General features: G+C 39.5%; 1 protein-coding gene across 2 annotated transcripts; it reads left to right on the forward strand.

Annotated features, from left to right (window-relative positions):
• Positions 1–3,140: 3,140 nt before the first annotated feature.
• LOC145479856 (uncharacterized) lies at positions 3,141–12,562 on the forward strand. Of its 2 annotated transcripts, XM_081458325.1 has the most exons (6): positions 3,141–3,833; positions 5,012–5,128; positions 6,322–6,583; positions 8,427–8,562; positions 9,417–9,535; positions 10,499–12,562. In XM_081458325.1, the coding sequence occupies exons 2-6, from the start codon at positions 5,016–5,018 to the stop codon at positions 10,709–10,711; spliced, it is 843 nt and encodes a 280-aa protein (XP_081314451.1). In that variant the 5' UTR covers positions 3,141–3,833; positions 5,012–5,015; the 3' UTR covers positions 10,712–12,562. The 2 variants fall into 2 exon arrangements, with proteins under 2 accessions (XP_081314451.1, XP_081314450.1); XM_081458324.1 differs by lacking the exon at positions 3,141–3,833 and having other exon boundaries at positions 4,913–5,128.
• Positions 12,563–20,665: the final 8,103 nt, after the last annotated feature.

Raw genomic sequence — 20,665 nt, forward strand, 5'->3', positions numbered from 1 at the left:
GAAAGGGCCTTAGTCAGCCACACCTTTGTTTTCGTTTACATGCAAGAGTTTGATTTTATGCTCTCTCCAGGCACCTAAGACTATAATGGACCCCTTCGGCGATACGGCAGCCATTTTGAATTCTGTTGTTTCAAATAGCTATCGTGCGGTGCTCAGGGGGGTCAATTAGTATGTATTTGCCCCCCTAAGCATCCCATAATGGCTATTTCAAACAATAGAATTCAAAATGTTCGCCGTTTCGCCGGAAAGGTCCATAAGGTACCATCAAGTGTATGTTGACGAAAGCTTTCATGAGTACGATAATTTAGCATTTCAATCATGAGGGAACAAAGGAATACTCATACATCTTCTTCTAGTCGTTTCATGATCCCGGAAAACCGCTGCAAACTTCGGTGATGGTAAGGAAATTAGCCAACCTGTGGGCAATGTTAATTTGCAGTAATAAAGAAGCTACAGGATGGAGGCATATTGAAAAAGCTTCGCTCTTAGTTTAAGCTAGTTGTTGTTAATCCATTTCAGTAATCCCATGGTAACTGTCCCAGTTGTTATCTTGTTGGTTTATTCTGACATCATTTATTCCACCCCATTCCCCTATCGGCCACTTCACTCTCACCCAGTTTCTTCTCGACTTTTGCAGCCGCGGTCAGAACCTTTCAGCTCCTTCCAGCGGGAGCCTGTTCACAGGGTCATTTATTTTGTTTTTCCTTCCTCTTTACGAAGGAAAGGATTTCGCGATCTTTTCAGTGTATACTGCCTAGGTCTTGTTCAGGGTTGGTGATTTATCTGTGTCATTGCTTGCCTTAAGACCTCTGTCACGTCACTTTAGTTGTATTGAATGTAAAGGATATAGACAGTATATCAATATTGTAGTGCACTTATATATGTTGTCGTTGAATTAAAGAATAAAATGCGCTCTACGATATACAGTGTAAACCTTTTTGCAGACACGTTGATCTTTTCGTTGACACTGTGGCTTAGAAGAATATATAAAAAAGGCCACGAAATATGGAACTGCTGTATTCATCTTATTAACCAAACTACTAAAGCAGACAAATGGTAGTTAAAGAAATTAAACCACGGTGACCTTTTGTTAATGAATTTTTACTAAAAGAAAACTGTGTTCACCATATTTGTTCAGGCATCGTCAAGGAATATTTTTGAACGAAGGAAAGCGAAAAAGTTCCTTTGCCCTCACGTGACACAGACCAGTTCAACCCTGCTTTCAAGTAGCTTGGCAGATTGCCTCAGATAATTAGGCTTTAGAGTCAAAAGCTAAAGCATGTTTTGTCTAACTAACAATAGTTAAGCCGCAAACGTTGGACGTCAACCAAGTAACTGATAATAAAAGCTGATGCGATTACAGGAATCAAAGCCAAAAAATCAACAAATAATGAAACTATAATAAGCAAGTCATATTTGTCGCTGCATGTCAACCTTGAAATTACTGAATACCAGTTATTTCCCCGATTGAACAATTTTTATTATCGAGGTACCCGTATAACCATGGGGAACGTTAATTTTGTCCTGCCGGGTGAGCCATATTTTTCATATTTTCCTTGTTTCTGAATTTATTACTTTCGTAACGATTATTAAGCGGAGTAGATCATTTCGCGTGCCAAAATCGCTGTAGCATTCGTTTTTTTCTGTTCTGTCTTATGTGTCGCAGCATGAAACAAGTCTTTGTTTTACCTATGTTACAGTTTCCCAATCTTAATCATCGGTTCTTTTTTTGTCGTTGTTCTGTTGATCTTCAGTTCATAGTTTTTACGGAGAAGGGGACCAAAAAACTTGAACTTAAATTGTTGGGCATTTTCTATTTTTCAAGGAAGATTAAAAGTATTGTTACAGTTTCCCAATCTTAATCATCGGTTCTTTTTTTGTCGTTGTTCTGTTGATCTTCAGTTCATAGTTTTTACGGAGAAGGGGACCAAAAAACTTGAACTTAAATTGTTGGGCATTTTCTATTTTTCAAGGAAGATTAAAAGTATTGTTAAACGACGTTTCGATGCATCAAGCGTCATTCTTATTGTCAGGAATGAAAATGATTTTTTAACACTAAAATGTCAAAGTTGTTATTCACAAGTTGAGTTCGAAATGGTTGCATTCCAGTATGGAGGATTAAAAATACTTTTAATCCTTCTTGTCGAATGCTTTAACTCATTCCCGGAGGGGGTACTATGAGCTATCTAGGTATGTGCGGCCCCAAAGAGTATGGTTTTTCATCCGTTTTGGTCATAAATAGGGTATCGATTTTAGCCTATTTTGGCCATTTTGGTCATTAATAGGGTATGGTTTTTGCACTCTAGCCTTGATATCGGTATGTTTTTAAGATGCCAATTTTTCACCATTATCGAAACGAAAATCAACAAAAGCCCTCCACAAATTATGTCCACGGTAATTTAACATTGGTCTGAACTAGGGAACGTATTATAGCGCAGGTCTGAAACAGGGTTTTGATTTAATGGTCAGGTCATAAATATTGTATCGAATATTTAGTCGGGTCGTAAATAGGGTAGGGAATGTCGCAGATTTTGGTCATAAATAGGGTAAGGGTTTTGGGAAGCGGGCCGCACCCCTCCACCCAAACTTTTCTTAGAGTACCCCCGGGAATTCATTATTCTATTTTTATGTTTTCAACGTGGTATTTTAAAATTAACTTGGCCAATTGTGATATCGCCAAAAAAAAAAGCTTTGAAAGTTAATACGATTTAATTAATCTCTTTCTGTCCTAGAAACGTTGTATGATTGTAGCCGACGCGTGGAAAAGCGCCTCATGTTGTGTGACTGTCATCGCTCCAGGCCGCGCTTGCATTTGCAGAGCATGTGCTTACTTCGCTTGACGAATCTTGCCATCAATAAATCCGACTTGAGCTTTCTCTTAGAGGGTGCTGATCGATGCAGTCGTTTAGCGCCAAAATGACTGTCGAGCAAAAAAGACAAAATAAATAAATAAATGTCGTGTATCTCAATGGTACACCAATATTGCTATCTAGACGACTGATTATCTGTACTGAACAACAAAACATTTACATAAACTCTTTTTCCAATGCTTTAACTTCTCTGAAAGGCTGAAAATCATGAGATGAGCATATATTTTCCGACAAACGCGATGGTATCCTTTTGTCACACACTGCCATAACTCTGAAATTCAAAATGCGCCAGTTTCCAAACGAAGCACGGTATTGAGCTGTAAAATTGTAAACAGATATAAATTTACCGCCTCTTATGCCTGATGAGGATACAAACTTTAGTGGCTCCTTAGTTTTGGGTTTTAGAAAATGATTTTTAGCCTCCTCATTCGTTGGAGTCTTGACGACTTACGAATTGATTTACAGATATTTCAGTTTGTAAATGCGTCTTACATACGTTCATCATCGAACATGACCTTTGGCAGAGATAAAATGAAAACATTGTGTGACAAGGTCACTTTAGCTCATTTTCAGTTCTAATTCTCAAACTTTTTTATTAGTGTTGTGTTATTTTTCTTCTTACTATTTGGGTTATTTTCCTACATTAGTTTGGTTTCCTTACACACCTTATTTTGGTATGTGTTGGTGATTCATTCCCACACACTTCTCTTAGCTAAATCCTGTTGTGTAGCAGAAGTTACCTCCCTTACCTCCCTTAGGTAAATCCTGTATTCGTGGGCAACAAATACACTCCCTAGCCTTATTTGGTTTAGAGTTATTCCTACAGTTTCCTCAAATCTATTATAAATTGGCAACCATTTGCTCAGTAAATTCAGTTGATTCAGTTGGTTTATTCTGAGCTATACTCAAGTTCTCAAGTCAAGCACTGGTTTAGTTCGAATGCTATATTCTCAATAACCCTTGGTATGTAGTGCATTATTTCGTTTTATTTGTACTTTTCTTTCAGGCTTTTGGTTAGTTCGTTTCTTTTATTTCATCAGTTCAGTTAGCAGTCGCTTTTAGTTGCCTTTACTAGTTTTGTGTTTTTGTGTGGTATTATTCCTTTAGTTTTCTTGACCTTTAGTCAGCACAGCATGTAGCTTTATCTCTGTTCCTTTGTTTTATAGTTTTTGCTAGTAAATATTGTATTTTTCGCTTACCACATATCCTTGTTGATTACTTGTGATTGTTTGCACAAATCCAAATTCATTTCTGTTCCTTTATACGTTTTGTAGCCTGTTTTTATCACTCTAATTACTTGTGTGACTGGCTTGTACACAGCTTAGCACTATTGTGTAATCCTGTAACTTGAACCTTTTTAGTTTTGCATTTCATGTAATACTCAACAACTGTTGATAGTTTTTGTCACACAGTTTCCTGTTTCTTTATTTTTGTCATGCAATCTTCCTATTGCAATTGTCTTGTTATTTACACCAAATTACTTTGTTATTTCTTAGCTAAGTTAGCTTGTTTTACTCTTTATTAGCATTAGGCTTATTTTCGCTTGTTTATTGTATTTCAGTGTTACTCGTTCCCGTTTATTTGTTATTGTCTTCGCTGTTTGTCAATAAACTCGTAAGCGTACACTCGTATCTGTCGTAACTACGTCGACCGTTTTGGCCGTCTTACAATTGTAAGTTTGGTACACGATATAATGACATTATAATGACCACTAATGGCTGGAACTGCACAGGTGCCTACATGTACAAAGTAGATATCTAAATGCAGACTGATTGTGGTCTTATCTCGGGCGATGAGGATCAAATACTAATGTGTGTCAGGCTATGCAGAAAAGAAAATTCCATTAGATGTAGAGAGCATGCTAACCACTAAGGAAAGTACATACATACAAAACACTCTGGAAAAATCAGGCACACACAATATACATGCACAAAACAATAATCCAAAAGATTCAGCTCGTGACCGTAAGCCGAATCAAGCTAAGAGATTATTTGACTTGACCAGACATATTCTTTGTTGTTCCACTTCTGTGTTCTGACTTGTCAAAGGTTGTGGATTATAAATACTTTCAGTTCTTTTGGACAGTGTATTTCCTGCCCGCTTGCTATAATATGCTCTGAGACAAGTGATCTCTCCACTAGCGACATGCTGAATCTGCCTAAGATGTGGTCTTTTCTGGGTATCATCCTGAGAATCCTACTGCACCCGAAGATTTTAATGTTCTTGTCAGTAATAACGATATTTTTCTTACTTAACAGGTGAGTTCAAGTTATCAGTTCGCTTTATAGTCACGTTGCAACTCTTCTGTACAAAACTCACGGTATGCGGTTTGATCAATTCTAAAATTAAACAGTTTTGAATCGCGATTAATGCTACCGGGGTGACAGAGAGTTTTTTCCTTTTTTTTGTTTTCGTGGCCAAGCTGCGACTGTGATCGGCGACAAGCCGCAACCGAAAACCCTTTGCACACAGGGTAGATCAATGCCTGCAAGAAGCAAATAATAATCTGATTTATTAGCGACATTAGAGGCCCCGTTGTTACACTGAACATCATTTAGATAAAGATGATTGCAATTAAGACACGCTACAGTTCTTATAATTGCTCGTGGATAAAAGAAATGGAAGGTTCATTGTAAATAAAACGCACATTAATAATCAAGCAAGAAGGTGCTTACACGCTTCTGACCGGATGTGATGATTACTATTATTGACCTTACACCCGTCGTAAATGACAGGAATTTCCTCGGATTGTTATGGGTGCACGCGACTCTAGTATACACTACTTACCAAATTTCACGAGGTGCTAAAATGCCCGGTGTCAAAGTTTAAATGGATTACCGAAAGGACACTGGCGAATTACCGCTGTACGGGGGGTGGGTAGGTGGGGGGCTCCTGCAATGGCCCAGGTTCTCATATCCAGAGGACTCTAGCTCTATTCAGTCTGTGGGGGAGGGGGTGAGAGGGGGTATGAAAGCTATAAGGTCCAAATTTGGCGACGTCACCTTAAATAACATGAAAGGCTTGTTCTTCCAATTTTGAATATTGTTGCTTTAAATTAAAAAAAGAAAATAAAAAAAAAACTAACTAAATAAAAAGGAACAGTTTTCTTGTATTTACTTTCCCTTTGTTAGTTATGATGTGCTTTACTGGTTTTGACTATTTTTGAGCCATTTTCGGCAGCTTTTAATTTCTGCCGGATCCAAGATGCCGGATCGAAATGAAAATGCCGGTCTCATTTTTACGTCATATGACATCTATGTTATTAACCTCAAAGAAATATTTTTGGACGCGCTAAAGTTTCATTGTCTAAGAGTTACAGAGAGAGGGCCTGAAAAGCCCCCCCGCCTCGTTCGGCCCTAGCAGACCTAAAATATCCCGGTACGAATAGGGTTAATGCTGGTTTAAGGTTAGTTTGCCTGAAGTTAGCCTGACTTGGTGTTTTCCCAAACAGGTCGAACAATCCTGTGGTGCTCAAAGCCCAAGTGGATTTCAAAGGAATCAAGCGCAGTGTGTCTTTCGAAAAAGGCGACGAGGTTCTGGAACTACGTTACCTTATCATGGTAGCTTTTGCCGATGTAGGTTTAGATAAATTGCCTCCAGCCCACGTAGAGTTACTCAAGTACGATGAAGGTGATCGGGATTATGTCCCTCTGCCTCTTGATACAATACTTGAGAAAGATATAAACGTTAAAGTGGAGCTTACAGAAGACAAGGTGAAGTGTACTGTCTTATATCTATATATGTTTTGAATTAATCTTCCATGTTTTCCGTTATTTTCTTTCTGAGAAAATAGCGAAATCCAAAATGCGCACTTAAAGTCGTTATGTGACGTCACATGACGTCATGACGAACAAAAAAAATACTCGTCCTTAATAAGCTTGAATACCAAGCCTTAGGATTTCCATTAAACAGAAACGAATTTTATCTGTATAATTACAACGAGAACCCAAGAGAGGAGTTCTCACCCCCTCTTTACCAGGGTGGGGTATGAGTTGTAAATTGTACGCTAAACAAGCGGGATATCTAAACGTCTGCGTTAGTATAATCAAACTAAATAAAAATGCGTTTGCAGGCCAAATATCGTTCATTTGTAGTGCTACCATATGGTTTGTAAGACATTCAAGGAATTTAAAGCCGTATCAGCTTGAACTAAATCGAGAGTGTGATTAACTCTAAGTGAAGTGTTGATAACTATGTTAACTATTATAAAAGTGGTATTTTTTTATTACTATTGTTAACTAAGGATAAAATAACCTATCAGTTAAAAGTGTCCATGTAAAAGTCTCCATGTAAAAGCAGTGTGGTAGATCTGGCTTGAAATAGAGATTTCGCTTATTTCTCGTGTGTTGCAAGACATTCAAGTACCTATACTAAAACCACAATCTGTTGGACCAAGAGAAACTTTCTGCACAGACACACACACACGGAAAAAAATACAACTGCAAACGCGGCTTTTACCTATACACTGCGATCTATCTTGATGATGTGCTTAACCGACTTTTAAAAACAATGAGTTCGAATTAAGAGATCCGGGAGAGGGATTTTAACGACACCCACAACCCGAGAGGGGGGGGGGGGGGGAAAGTAATTCCAGAAAAGTTGGGTGGGGGGTGTGCGGCCCACTTCCCAAAACCCTTACCCTATTTATGACTAAAATCTGCAATTTTCCCTACCCTATTTATGACCTGGCCAAAAATTTGATACTCTATTTATGACCGTTGCGGCTGGCACAGTTGCCCTAAACATAAGTTATGAAAGGCTTTTGTTGACGGTCTTATTGATTAATGATGAAAAAGCAGCTTGGTCTAAGAAACATAGCCAATTCAAGACTAGAGTGCTAAAACCATACCCTATTTAAGTCCAAAATGGCCAAAATCGATACCCTATTTATGACCAAAACGGCTGAAAAACCCTACCCTTTGGGGCCCCACATACCTATATAGCCCAAATAAGGGACAACCCCACCCCTCCGGGCCTATATATATCGTACACACGGATGGAACACGCAGAAACCGGATCACATTCAAACTGTAATTTGGAAATTTAAAAAGCGAGGCCTTATATTCCTGTCAATCCAACACACTCTAAAAGTTGATACAATATACTAAGAAGCTCACTATTGCAAAAACCTTGCGATGTCTCGAGCGGAAGCGCTAGCTTTGGTGGCAGCGATGCCTAGTTCATGCGGAATTATCGTGTTAAGTGATCGCACTCGTCCGCAATCTGATCGAACTGGTTTTAATTGTAGAATTAGTGCACAAGTAATGAGTGAAATCCATGCCTCAACTGAGCCAGATCGATCGGACATCTTAACTATATTTGGAAAAATAGAAAAACGATCTCTGGTTAAAAATTTGTTTAAAACGAGCGACCAGTCTGTAGTCTTTAACGAGTTTACTCGTTAAAGACTACAGACTGGTAGTCGAAAGCTCGTTTTAAACAAATTTTTAACCAGAGATCGTTTTCCTATTTTTCCAAATGTCTTATCCTGGTTACTCATCTATTTTTAAATCTTTACTATAATTTATTAAAATTATTGTATTGTATGGTACCAAGGGGCCGGAACTGTATCATCGAGTGAGGAAAGACACTCCCTATCGACTTTGGAACCCAGCAACCACCTCCTTGCTTCAACGAGAGTCTAACAATATCATCAGTTGCAATGGCACTTTTACGGACATGGATTACGGTAGTAAGTATGCAGCATAGGTCAAAACTTCGTTTCTTATTGAGTAAAAATAATATCGGTTTATTAATTGAGTGAAAATAAAGTCGGCGCGGTTTTTTCTTGGTCTTTCACCTATATTTCTTCATTGAATGTTCCCTCCAAGTCGCCAATAGTTCTTTGTTTATACTATCATGGAAAAAAAAAAATTCCCGAGACACTCCTACGTTCTGCATTCAGATGATAGAAACAAGACCCTGATAAAATGTTCGAAATTGACGTTCAACTCTTACTTCGACTGCAGCCTGCCAGAGTCATTTTAAAACGTCATTCCTATAATCTACAGGATAGCTCATCACGCGAGAATGTGACTTATTTTGTTTAACGTGCATGCCCTCTGGTATACAAGATGGTTATACAAATAGAAAACAGTGATGTTTTTTTTTAGTGTGATCTTATTTAGAGCGGTTTTCATCTGAGTGTCGAAAAGTAATTGGTTTTGCATCAACTACGCTACACCGACTTGGCTTAAAAAACTCGCGCCACTTTTTCATCCAATCTGAAGAAAAATCAAAACCAGTCGCGACTCACTCGCACTCGTTTTCCCGCGCTTTGCATCAGCTACATGGAATTACTTCTTGTTTTGATTCGTTCACTGTTTTGTCTGTGCCATTTGTGATTGGTTAGAGTGATTTCTTTGGTTTTGGTTTTCCGACACTCAATTGAAAAATGCTCTATGAGTCAAAGTCACAAAATTGCGAAACTAAACCGCCATATCAAATGCGGAGCTGCTTTATAACGTTCACTTGTTCCAAGCTACAGAAATGTATGTCAATTTCTGCTAACAACTTTTAAACAGTTTTCCCTTGATTTATTTGTAGCTGTTGCCAAAACAAAGGACTCAAGTACAACAGGATTTTCCTTTTTCTTTGAAGACACATCGAGGTCGAAGACTTACGTTATAAATGCCACAAATAAAGGGGAGATCATGGTAGCCGCGGTAAGTATTTAGTAATGATCATTAGATAGACAATTTCTCAGTAAGCATGGCTACCGCTCATGTTTATCCAAACGAAGCTTGTTGTATAATTTGTTTGGTTCGCAGCCAACAACACCAAAAAATGGCACGGTAAACAAAAGCTCTTAGAGTTGCAAAAGCAATATGTTTTGGAGCTGATAACAATATAATGTCGTGAGAACCTGAGTAGAATCGGTAGTGCTAGGTTATGAAGCTCAGCGCCTGGGGTCAAATGTTTCGTATGGCACTTTCAAACGATTTTAACGGTTTTAATGTAGTTAGATCACTTTTACATAAACATTGAAGGTCTATGTCAGTGGTGAGAGTGGGGTTGGGGGTGGGGGGGGGGGGGAGGGGATGGTAAGCGCACTAGAATCAGTTTCAAGCGGTCCAGGTTTAGGCCTTTGATTCTGTCTCATCGTTGTCTTGAGAAAACGGTTTTTTAGTGTTATTGAATTGCTACACAATGTATTTCCCACCGAGGTGTACAAATGGATAATGGGGAAGGTAATGGACCAGGGAGCAGCAGAAAAACTGTTAGACTAAATCGATTCATGCTTCCAGTGGTGCATCCAGTGGTGGAACTTGGGATCTTGAGTGAAAAAAAAAAAAAAAAAAAGTATCACAGAAGGAAGAAAAGCCGCCAGGACAAGCAAAAAAAAAAAAAAAGGGCTGCCCACTTGGCTCAAGTTCTGGATCCGCCACTGGCTTCAGAAACCGGAGATAAGCCACACCCTTACAAAAACTTACCTTTACACAGACTTATCCTTGCCTCACAATAATGGCTAACTAGAACTGGGTCACTCTCATTTAATTTCAAGCGCTTTTTCGCCAACTGTCGTGTAACGCAACTCCATGTGGCTTTACTAAAGGAAACGAATTTCATGTTGTCGGAAAAAGAAAGTGATTAGCTAATGTTGAATGCTTCTCATCATTATCCTTAAGGAATACAGCACGGACAGCAAAACACAGTCGTCAATGAGATTCAGGCCAATCTACTACTGGAGTTTTACAGTTTTTAGAAACGTGAAGTACAAAACTTACCTGGGTTGCGAAAAAGATGGACGATCGCTGCTGGTGGCGATGAACAGCACAAGTTACCCGGATCCGAGAGCTTTATTCATTACCAACAAATACAATCTCGATTTTAGCTTTTGATTGCATCAAGAGTTCAGAGGTTAGAAATCAACAGCAAAGATAAGTTAACTGATTTAACTCATAGATGCAGGTGTCTTCTGACATAAGGAATTACTTTTGCTTTTCACTATCGGTGATCTGCCTTTTAAACCAAACTCCTCTTCTAACTGTTTTTTTGGCGATCAATAACTGATGGAAAAGAGCTTGTGACTGTAATAGCTGTAGTGATAGCCGCCACGAATTTTTGTTACAGACCTAACTACGTTTAGAGGGCCAAACTAAAATAATCCAATAACCCGATTGTCCAATTGCTTGTCTGATATATGTGCACTGTATATGTCTGGATTTATGAAAGCAGAGTTAAAGAAATCAAGCGTTTTATTCTAGACGATATAAAAAAAGTCTTTTTTTTCCTCCACTCTCTTATCTCCCTTTTCTTGCTCTCCTCTCTCTACTTTTCTCCATCTTTGGAGTTATTTTAAGGCCTTTTAGAGTTGTGAAATCAAAGTGCATATGGCTGTTTTTGTGCAAAGCCTTAACACGGTTTTCATAAATTCAGTCATATATATAATTTAATTATTCGACTGGCCACTGTTCGAATGATCACAGGTTACCACAAATGAAAACTGCTTTTTTTGAAGTTTCATGGCTTCCGCAGCCACTATGAATGTGACTATTTCTGCGGTTTTCACGTGCAAACGCAACTGGTCAATTAAGAAAATTTTGTTCGAGAGGACTTAGTTGGAGTGATTCAGTGCAATATATAACAAAAATAGGTACGCAGTGCGTACATGGTCGGACATGCAATACATGCCTATTACCTTATCAAGGGTGATACGTTTTGCAGTGATCCTTCGCCATTTAATTTGAAAATAAATGTTCAAATGCGGACGCGTTCTGTAGTAATTCACACAGAAGCGAAAAACGTTTGCCGAGTGCACTTTGGGAGCAAACTGTATAAAGAATACCATATGTGTAAGATCTGAGCCATATCAGCAGCTCACTGGAAATCAGCCTATGGTGTCGGTAAACAATGAAAATTAGAGGGTTTGCTACATAGTCCTTCCCTGTGACTAAGGAGCAGAAATAGTTTAACTGACATCAAAGTCAGTCACAACTGGGCCTGGGTTTGTCTCAACGCAGTCAACATCGCCGGCAAATCAAATTTGAAATTATACAAAAATAGCTGTGTAACCCAGAGACGACTGATTTTCGTTATTTTGAAATAACGAAACACACTTCTTAGTACTGATAAATTAATTGATGCGAGGTAAAACGAAAGCAGCATACAACACCAGAATTTTTCCTTAAAGCATCCTCGATACTCCCTGAGAGCTAAATAAACGCTTTGCATGCCAACTACAAGTCTTTACGTATTGTTGTAAACTTTTCCCCATTTCAGCTTTGTTTTGCCTAAATTAAGTGCAGATTAAGGTGCTCAAAATTAATTCGAAGTTCCAGTGAAACAATTCTCCAGGAAATAATCAACGTAATTCTCGATTAGCTTAAGGTATTATACTTGGTTTGCTCAGGTTTGCTCAAGAATGCTTCAAGGTTATCTGAAAGTCACCCAATCGTGCGGTCACGCCCGCTATCGAAGTCAGCCATATTGACTTGAGTATCGATCCCCGCTCTGATGCGATGTGTTTACATGTTGTAATCAAATTAAAACGAATAAGAAATACTCACGGTTACGTTTGTTCTGGTAAAAAGGCTACGCCACACACACACACAGAACTTTCTGGTAAACAGCTACGCAACACGCAGCTAGAACTTGCTCGTAAACAGCTACATAGGCTTTTGTACATTATGCTTTTCTTCCCCCACTAAAATAATCCAATTTAACCCTCCATTTTTTTCCATTAAAATAATCGGTCCCCTCCCCCCCCCCCCCCCAAGAAAAAAAATCACCAAAATGCTCGGTTAATGATCATACATAGGGGTTTTGCACCAAGGTGACTGAAGAAACCTGACCGCCTTTAATTTGATTTGACTACCGCTTACTTCTCTTCAGTCTCCATTCGGCTCTGTTAGGGTGGCATTTGATATATATTTTTTTCCATTTCGAGTCTTTATTTTCTAGTAAAAGACATTATTTCTGTGGAAAAATTTAATTTTCCGAGAAAATGCCACTAAAATGCTCGAATAATACTTAATGTTTTTGTGTCACTAAAATGCTCTAAAAAAAGCAAGTATAATGTACAAAAGCCTACAGCTACACCACATTCTTAGGGGGCAACCCTTTAAACTTTCAGGGGTTTACGAGGGAAGGGTGAGTGATTCGAGTTAAGCATGAATTAAATTTATTTATGGTCACTGAACGCTCAAAATATATCTTTTTCAACCCTTTATGATTTTCTTTTCTCGTTATGTTAGTATGTATTTTTTTTTGTCTAAAAGCAGCTTGGTTGATTTTTTTTCGTCACAATTACCCAACCCCACTCCCCTCAGTAGATCATTTTGCATAGCTTGAACAACCTGCCATCTAGCCATCCAGTCTGCCTGAGGAGCATCTCGCGTCGGACATTAGTATTTCCTCCCAAAAATAGGTACTATATATATTGCGCAGGTTGTATGAATACATGATCACCTGCGTATAATTTTTTTTTTCCCCAAGAGGGCACGGTAACGAATCCTTCAATTTGATTGGTTCTTAGCACGGTCCGGATTTTCCTATCTCTGACCACGGTCACAGTAACGGCGGGAAACAGCGCGGGTGAAATTGTCGTTTGGTCAATTTTCCTGAGTGAACTGGCCGACAGTAATCGTCAATCTTTCGCCCTTTTTACACTTCCATCGATGATTAATCAACGGAAGTTTAGCTCTATTCACTTTTAAATGGTAAGGAAAGTCACTGCAAGTAAATTCAATTGAGTATTTTGACGTTGTGAGAGTTTGTTTGGTTGTTTGTTGCTCGGCGCTGTAATGGCGCGTAATCCTGTGTTTCTCTCGCTGCACAATTTTAATGAAAAAAAGTCAATTGCAGTCCAGTTTACCGCTTTGACCGTTGCTATGTATTTAAGAGAATTTCTTAACGAATTTCCTCGCTTTCTGCTACTCAATTTACAGTAAAAAAGTCCGATTTCGAGTGATTCGCAACGACTCTAAGAAACTGTTTTTGTGGTACAACTTAAGAATGGCTGACTGTTAGGATCGAGAAACGCTGGTCAACGTCCCATTTGACAAATCGCTCATATTTTGCCCAAAGATACCCTTAGGTGACCTATTTCTAAAAATCATATTTAGAGGTTCCAGCGAATTTTTATTTTTCAGAAATTCGCGAAAATTTGAAAGCGCGGTCAAAGTGCGGTTTTTCGTGTAATAAAATGACCGAAATAAGGTGCGAGGACGAAGCGCTGCTTAAGTCTTAAAATAAACTCAATTGACTTCAAACTTCACACAAATGTGGAACAACCACTCTAATTTATTCCTCGCTTTAAACTAATCTCAGATATGTTGATATAGTGGTTTTCCGAACCATTTTAAAAACAGCTATGAAGTGTGTGAAAAATAACGGCAAAATATAGGTCATGTTTATCAGCATAAAAATGCATCTGGTACCTCACTTTCCGATTATTTTACATTACAGCCTTAAAATATCATTATTAAAGATATACCATGCCAAGTTTCATGCTCGAACTCGCAGTATTTCCCTTTGTGAAAAACGAAAATCTATGTCAATGTGTTGGGCGCAAATAACACAATAATTATGCACGAACCAGAGACAAATCAATTTCAATGGCGAAAGTAAAAGGCTATCATTAATTAGAATCCCGTCAATTCACTGCTATCAGTAGAAACATAATGTCCACTGCATAAAAACTGTTTTCAGACGTTTTCGAACCATTGCGCGTTAACTTTGTTTAATTTCGTGTCCGCCGTCATGTCTAGTTTGTCATCGCGTGTATTTCCTTAATGTCAACAACACGTGAATGGTTGTCATAACAAACGCAAGAGATTTCCTGGAACCTTAATGTTTTCGATTCACCAAAACGCTTTAAGTTCGTTAAGACTCAATAATAGGTCAACTTGGAATGCTTTTTAGCATCAAGGACGCTAAAGGACTGTAAATTAATCGAGTTGAAATATCTTGAAGCAAATCAAAATCGCGCCCTTATTCTAATTTGGTAAACAGCCGATCTCCGTTCAAGTTCAAGAAGTCGAGAGGTTAATCCGGCAATGTATTACCGGTACAACAACAAAATGAAACCGAGGTCATCAAAAGTGTAAGTTTAAAAGTGTAGTGGCAAGTTCCAAATAAATTTCGCCTATATAAATTGGAAACAAGATGTGAAGCGGTCTGACCCGAAACAAATAAACAAAATATTAATACGACTAATTTAACCGGAAAATGTCACAGAAAACATACCTAAAAGCCGTCGATTCCCCTCGATACCACTCCGCATTGCCTTAAAGAGCCCAAGCTTTCTGCTGTAAGAATCAGGGGCCCCGTGAATCTGTATTTATTATATCGGCAACCATGCTGCGTGGCTGATATTCGAGACTCAGTAAAAGTTGTCACACAACCGTACGAGTAGCCCAGTCACGCTTTCACTGCTCTTGCGCAAATGTTCAACATTTCGGAATTTACATAAACCGACTACAAGTTTAAAGTAGTGACAGTAGATTGAAATGCGCTTGTTAAAGCTGTCCTATCGAGGAACAATTATTTCTTGTTTTTGAATGGCTCTTAGTTGTAGCTACAGTCGGGGAGGGGGGAGAGGGTATTCCCGGAAATTTCGGATATCTGTATGCCGTGGAAGATTAAGTGGTCTCCAGCTCTTAACGCCAGCACTGAAACACTAGATGATTCTCGAAGTATCACAGGGGTCACTAAGCTAAATAATTTTGAGTGTAGCTCCGCTGAGTCAATTAACCGTTGGCGCGCATATTGCATTGACCGTGGACAGGTGGAAAAACAGTTAAACCGGAAAAGCCTGTTGCACATTGTAATTTAGCGTTGTCCAACACGCAGTCGGTCTGGTTGTAATGTTAATCGTATTTGAGAGAATCTCAAGTTTTCTTTCGACACATACTGGGGTGACATACTACTAGATGGGCGTGGCCGGGAGCCACGAGTCAAGTCAGTCAATTTGCCATGCTCAACCGCGAAGAGTGATAGTGAGCCACTAGTGGAAGGACTGTCTGTCTTCTTCCTGTACTCCCTCCCCTTCTCTACAAAAATTTAACGATCCTCCCCCCCTCCCACCCCCGTAAAAGGTGTTTGTAAATACCGAAGCCAAACACCGGCAGTTCCTAAGAATACTTCCGCCAAGTGCAGTTATTAGTAAAATACTTCAGAAGCGCCGAGTTTGGAGCTTTTCCGCGCACGAGTGGGAGAGGTATATCTAGTCCCATGTCTTCGCACCCGCACGGTAGCATACACAGTTTCAGGTTCTTTAGGTCACTCTCCATCGCCAAGGCACAGGAGTCTTCCTGGTCGTGTACCAAAGGATGCAGGAGCTGGAGTATTTCTACAACTTCCTTTGCCTGACTAAAATTTCTCTCCTCTTCAGATGCCTGAACATGCATCTCATCAGGATCACTTTGGCGCATTGCGGCACTTAGGTGAGAGAAAAACTAGCACCTGAAAAAGACGAATATTGTAAGGATCCCGGGCACTGCGCATTCCCGCGCCACCAGTTCGGTGTCAACCTTTCGGCCTGTCGTTTGACCAACGCGGAATTTTCCCATAAGATACGATTGCTGCTTGTCACTGACTGCCCTGAGAGCCCAAACCTTTTTTAAAACAACGAGGGCTTCCTGGTGACCTATTGTGGCTTTGAGTTAAGCGCCAACGCCTGCTCCAAGCAAGGTTTGTAGCACATTTTGGCTAAGTCCATAAGGGAATAGCTTTCAAGGGACTGAGTACATTCCTCCAGCGACAAGTGCCTCTCTAAAGTAGACAGCCTATAACAGACACGAATGCAGCGGCCTTGAAGACATCAATACACCCCTACCGTGCATGGTTACTATCTATGGAAACCTCAGCAGACGCTTCCTCGGTCACACCCGTTGATAATGGCACTGATGTTAAGGTCGCAGTCACTCTTCTCGGTTATGCATGGCGAGTTGACTGACTTGACTCGTGGCTCCCGGCCACGCCCATCTAGTAGTATGTCACCCCAGTATGTGTCGAAAGAAAACTTAAGATTCTCTCAAATACGATTAACATTACAACCAGACCGACTGCGTGTTGGACAACGCTAAATTACAATGTGCAACAGGCTTTTCCGGTTTAACTGTTTTTCCACCTGTCCACGGTCAATGCAATATGCGCGCCAACGGTTAATTGACTCAGCGGAGCTACACTCAAAATTATTTAGCTTAGTGACCCCTGTGATACTTCGAGAATCATCTAGTGTTTCAGTGCTGGCGTTAAGAGCTGGAGACCACTTAATCTTCCACGGCATACAGATATCCGAAATTTCCGGGAATACCCTCTCCCCCCTCCCCGACTGTAGCTACAACTAAGAGCCATTCAAAAACAAGAAATAATTGTTCCTCGATAGGACAGCTTTAACAAGCGCATTTCAATCTACTGTCACTACTTTAAACTTGTAGTCGGTTTATGTAAATTCCGAAATGTTGAACATTTGCGCAAGAGCAGTGAAAGCGTGACTGGGCTACTCGTACGGTTGTGTGACAACTTTTACTGAGTCTCGAATATCAGCCACGCAGCATGGTTGCCGATATAATAAATACAGATTCACGGGGCCCCTGATTCTTACAGCAGAAAGCTTGGGCTCTTTAAGGCAATGCGGAGTGGTATCGAGGGGAATCGACGGCTTTTAGGTATGTTTTCTGTGACATTTTCCGGTTAAATTAGTCGTATTAATATTTTGTTTATTTGTTTCGGGTCAGACCGCTTCACATCTTGTTTCCAATTTATATAGGCGAAATTTATTTGGAACTTGCCACTACACTTTTAAACTTACACTTTTGATGACCTCGGTTTCATTTTGTTGTTGTACCGGTAATACATTGCCGGATTAACCTCTCGACTTCTTGAACTTGAACGGAGATCGGCTGTTTACCAAATTAGAATAAGGGCGCGATTTTGATTTGCTTCAAGATATTTCAACTCGATTAATTTACAGTCCTTTAACGTCCTTGGTGCTAAAAAGCGTTCCAAGTTGACCCATTATTGTGTCTTAACGAACTTAAAGCGTTTTGGTGAATCGAAAACATTAAGGTTCCAGGAAATCTCTTGCGTTTGTTATGACAACCATTCACGTGTTGTTGACATTAACGAAATACACGCGATGACAAACTAGACATGACGGCGGACACGAAATTAAACAAAGTTAACGCGCAATGGTTCGAAAACGTCTGAAAACAGTTTTTATGCAGTGGACATTATGTTTCTACTGATAGCAGTGAATTGACGGGATTCCAATTACTGATAGCCTTTTACTTTCGCCATTGAAATTGATTTGTCTCTGGTTCGTGCATAATTATTGTGTTATTTGCGCCCAACACATTGACATAGATTTTCGTTTTTCACAAAGGGAAATACTGCGAGTTCGAGCATGAAACTTGGCATGGTATATCTTTAATAATGATATTTTAAGGCTGTAATGTAAAATAATCGGAAAGTGAGGTACCAGATGCATTTTTATGCTGTTGAACATGACCTATATTTTGCCGTTATTTTTCACACACTTCATAGCTGTTTTTAAAATGGTTCGGAAAACCACTATATCAACATATCTGAGATTAGTTTAAAGCGAGGAATAAATTAGAGTGGTTGTTCCACATTTGTGTGAAGTTTGAAGTCAATTGAGTTTATTTTAAGACTTAAGCAGCGCTTCGTCCTCGCACCTTATTTCGGTCATTTTATTACACGAAAAACCGCACTTTGACCGCGCTTTCAAATTTTCGCGAATTTCTGAAAAATAAAAATTCGCTGGAACCTCTAAATATGATTTTTAGAATTAGGTCACCTAAGGGTATCTTTGGGCAAAATATGAGCGATTTGTCAAATGGGACGTTGACCAGCGTTTCTCGATCCTAACAGTCAGCCATTCTTAACTTTTCTGGAAATTGCACACCGGGAAAACAATTTTGGAGAACGTAACTGGTGAACTAGATGCAACTAACATAAAGTAGTTCCAAATTAATTTGTTCTTTAATACATGTTTCTTTGTCTAGTATCTCTTGCTCGTTCAATCGTTCGATTTTTTGAAGTAGTTTGTGCACCGCACGTAAGCCAAGTCAATGACAAAGTTGCGTAAACAAACCTGCTCGTAACCCAATGTACCGCAGGAAAAAAAAAGGTTATTTGCCAGCTTAGAGTCGGTCCGTACAGTGAAAAACTATGGAGTTCCATCCCCGCCAAAAATCAAAGTTGATTACAACATTCAACTTGACAGTCTAACAATTAACTTGGCGAACATCAACATCATATTTCACTCCTCAACTTTATACTTTGTATCACAATCATTGAAACTTTAAACATCAACTTTCAAAGTGACAGTTCAACGTTCAACTTTAACCATCAACATTCATGTTAACACGTCAACAATGATCTTGACACTTGGGCTGTCAGCAATAGATGAAGTTTGAATCTCCAAGTCGAATGTTGAGTCACCAAAGGCGCATCAATCCCGCCAAAATTCAACTAGAGAATTCGACTTTCAAGTTGATAATTCAGCATGAATTGTTACGTGTCAATATCAGTGTTTAGCAATGAACATTGCTATTGCTGATGACGCAAATATGTTCACCATGACGTAATGCTCTCTCTCTTCCTCCCTCGAGAAAGTACCCTGGTTGCGGTTGGTCACGTGTCTAAGTATGCCAATCAAAGCCGCACAGAGGGTGGGTCCTCAACTTAAATTTAGTCAACACTGTCTAGGGAGGTGAATGTTTTCGCTGCTATACAGACGTTATTTATTTTGAAAGTGAAGCAAGTTGTTTGTGAGAGCTCCTCTCTGACCAATGCTTCGTCGCTATGATCTGAACTTCTATGAGTATGAGACGCTAATTGAGAGGGAACTTTGCTTATTTTTCAGTGCTTTTTTAAAAACCGTCAACAACCTGCTTCGGATCAGTTTAATCAGTTTTTCACAGCAAAAGAATTAAGTAACCGCCAAATTATCGACGGGATGCATTCAGCTAAATGAGAAACTAGTTTCTTGGCCGAAAATTGGACTTACCGCTAAAACAGTTTTAAAACGAAAGCCATTGGATTTTGCAAACGCGCGACCGATGTCGCTGTTGTCAAGTTCTTCATAAAATTTCTCACAACAAGAGAACCGAATGACCGTCAAACCGTCGATTGGATAAATTCAATCAAATTCAAAGCTAGTCTCTTGGCCATACACTGGAAATATCAAACTCTACACGAAGGCATCAATGTCTCCGTTGTGATTTTTTCGATCGAAAAATATAAGCTGCTTAATCAAGTTATTGGTGTTCAGCACTCAGTCGTTAATGCAGTTGATGTCAAGTTCTTCGTAATTTGTTTTCGCCGCAAGAGAATGGAATGACCGCCAAACTGTCGATGGGAGTAATTCAATGAAATTCAAAACTACCTTTGTGGGCGAACAAACAACGTATTTAACTCTAAGCGAATGAGTAAATACCTACGTTGTGATTTTGCCGGATGAAAAATGAAATTAAATTCACCGCGCGGTTCATTTATTGTTGTGGTCGTCATTTCCAAGTTCTTTGTCAATTATTTTCACCTCCGCAAATTCCAAAGACCGTCCAACTATTGATGGGAAAATTCAGCCAAATGCAGGGCTAACCTTTAAGCCGAACTTTGATGCATTGAACTCCAATATCGAATGTGTCAATGCCTTCGCTGTGAGTTCGGCCGAGGTTACAAATTCCACTCCATACTGGGCTCAGGAGGTGAGCTCAGTGGAGACAAATTTTAACTGTCGTGCCCCTCCCTCCAATCATTTTTCTGGAATCTGGAAAAATCTAGCAGACACGTGACCAGCCACAACCAGGGTACTTTCTCGA

Source organism: Orbicella franksi, chromosome 2 (assembly GCF_964199315.1).
Source record: "Orbicella franksi chromosome 2, jaOrbFran1.1, whole genome shotgun sequence".
NCBI classification, from domain to species: domain Eukaryota; kingdom Metazoa; phylum Cnidaria; class Anthozoa; order Scleractinia; family Merulinidae; genus Orbicella; species Orbicella franksi.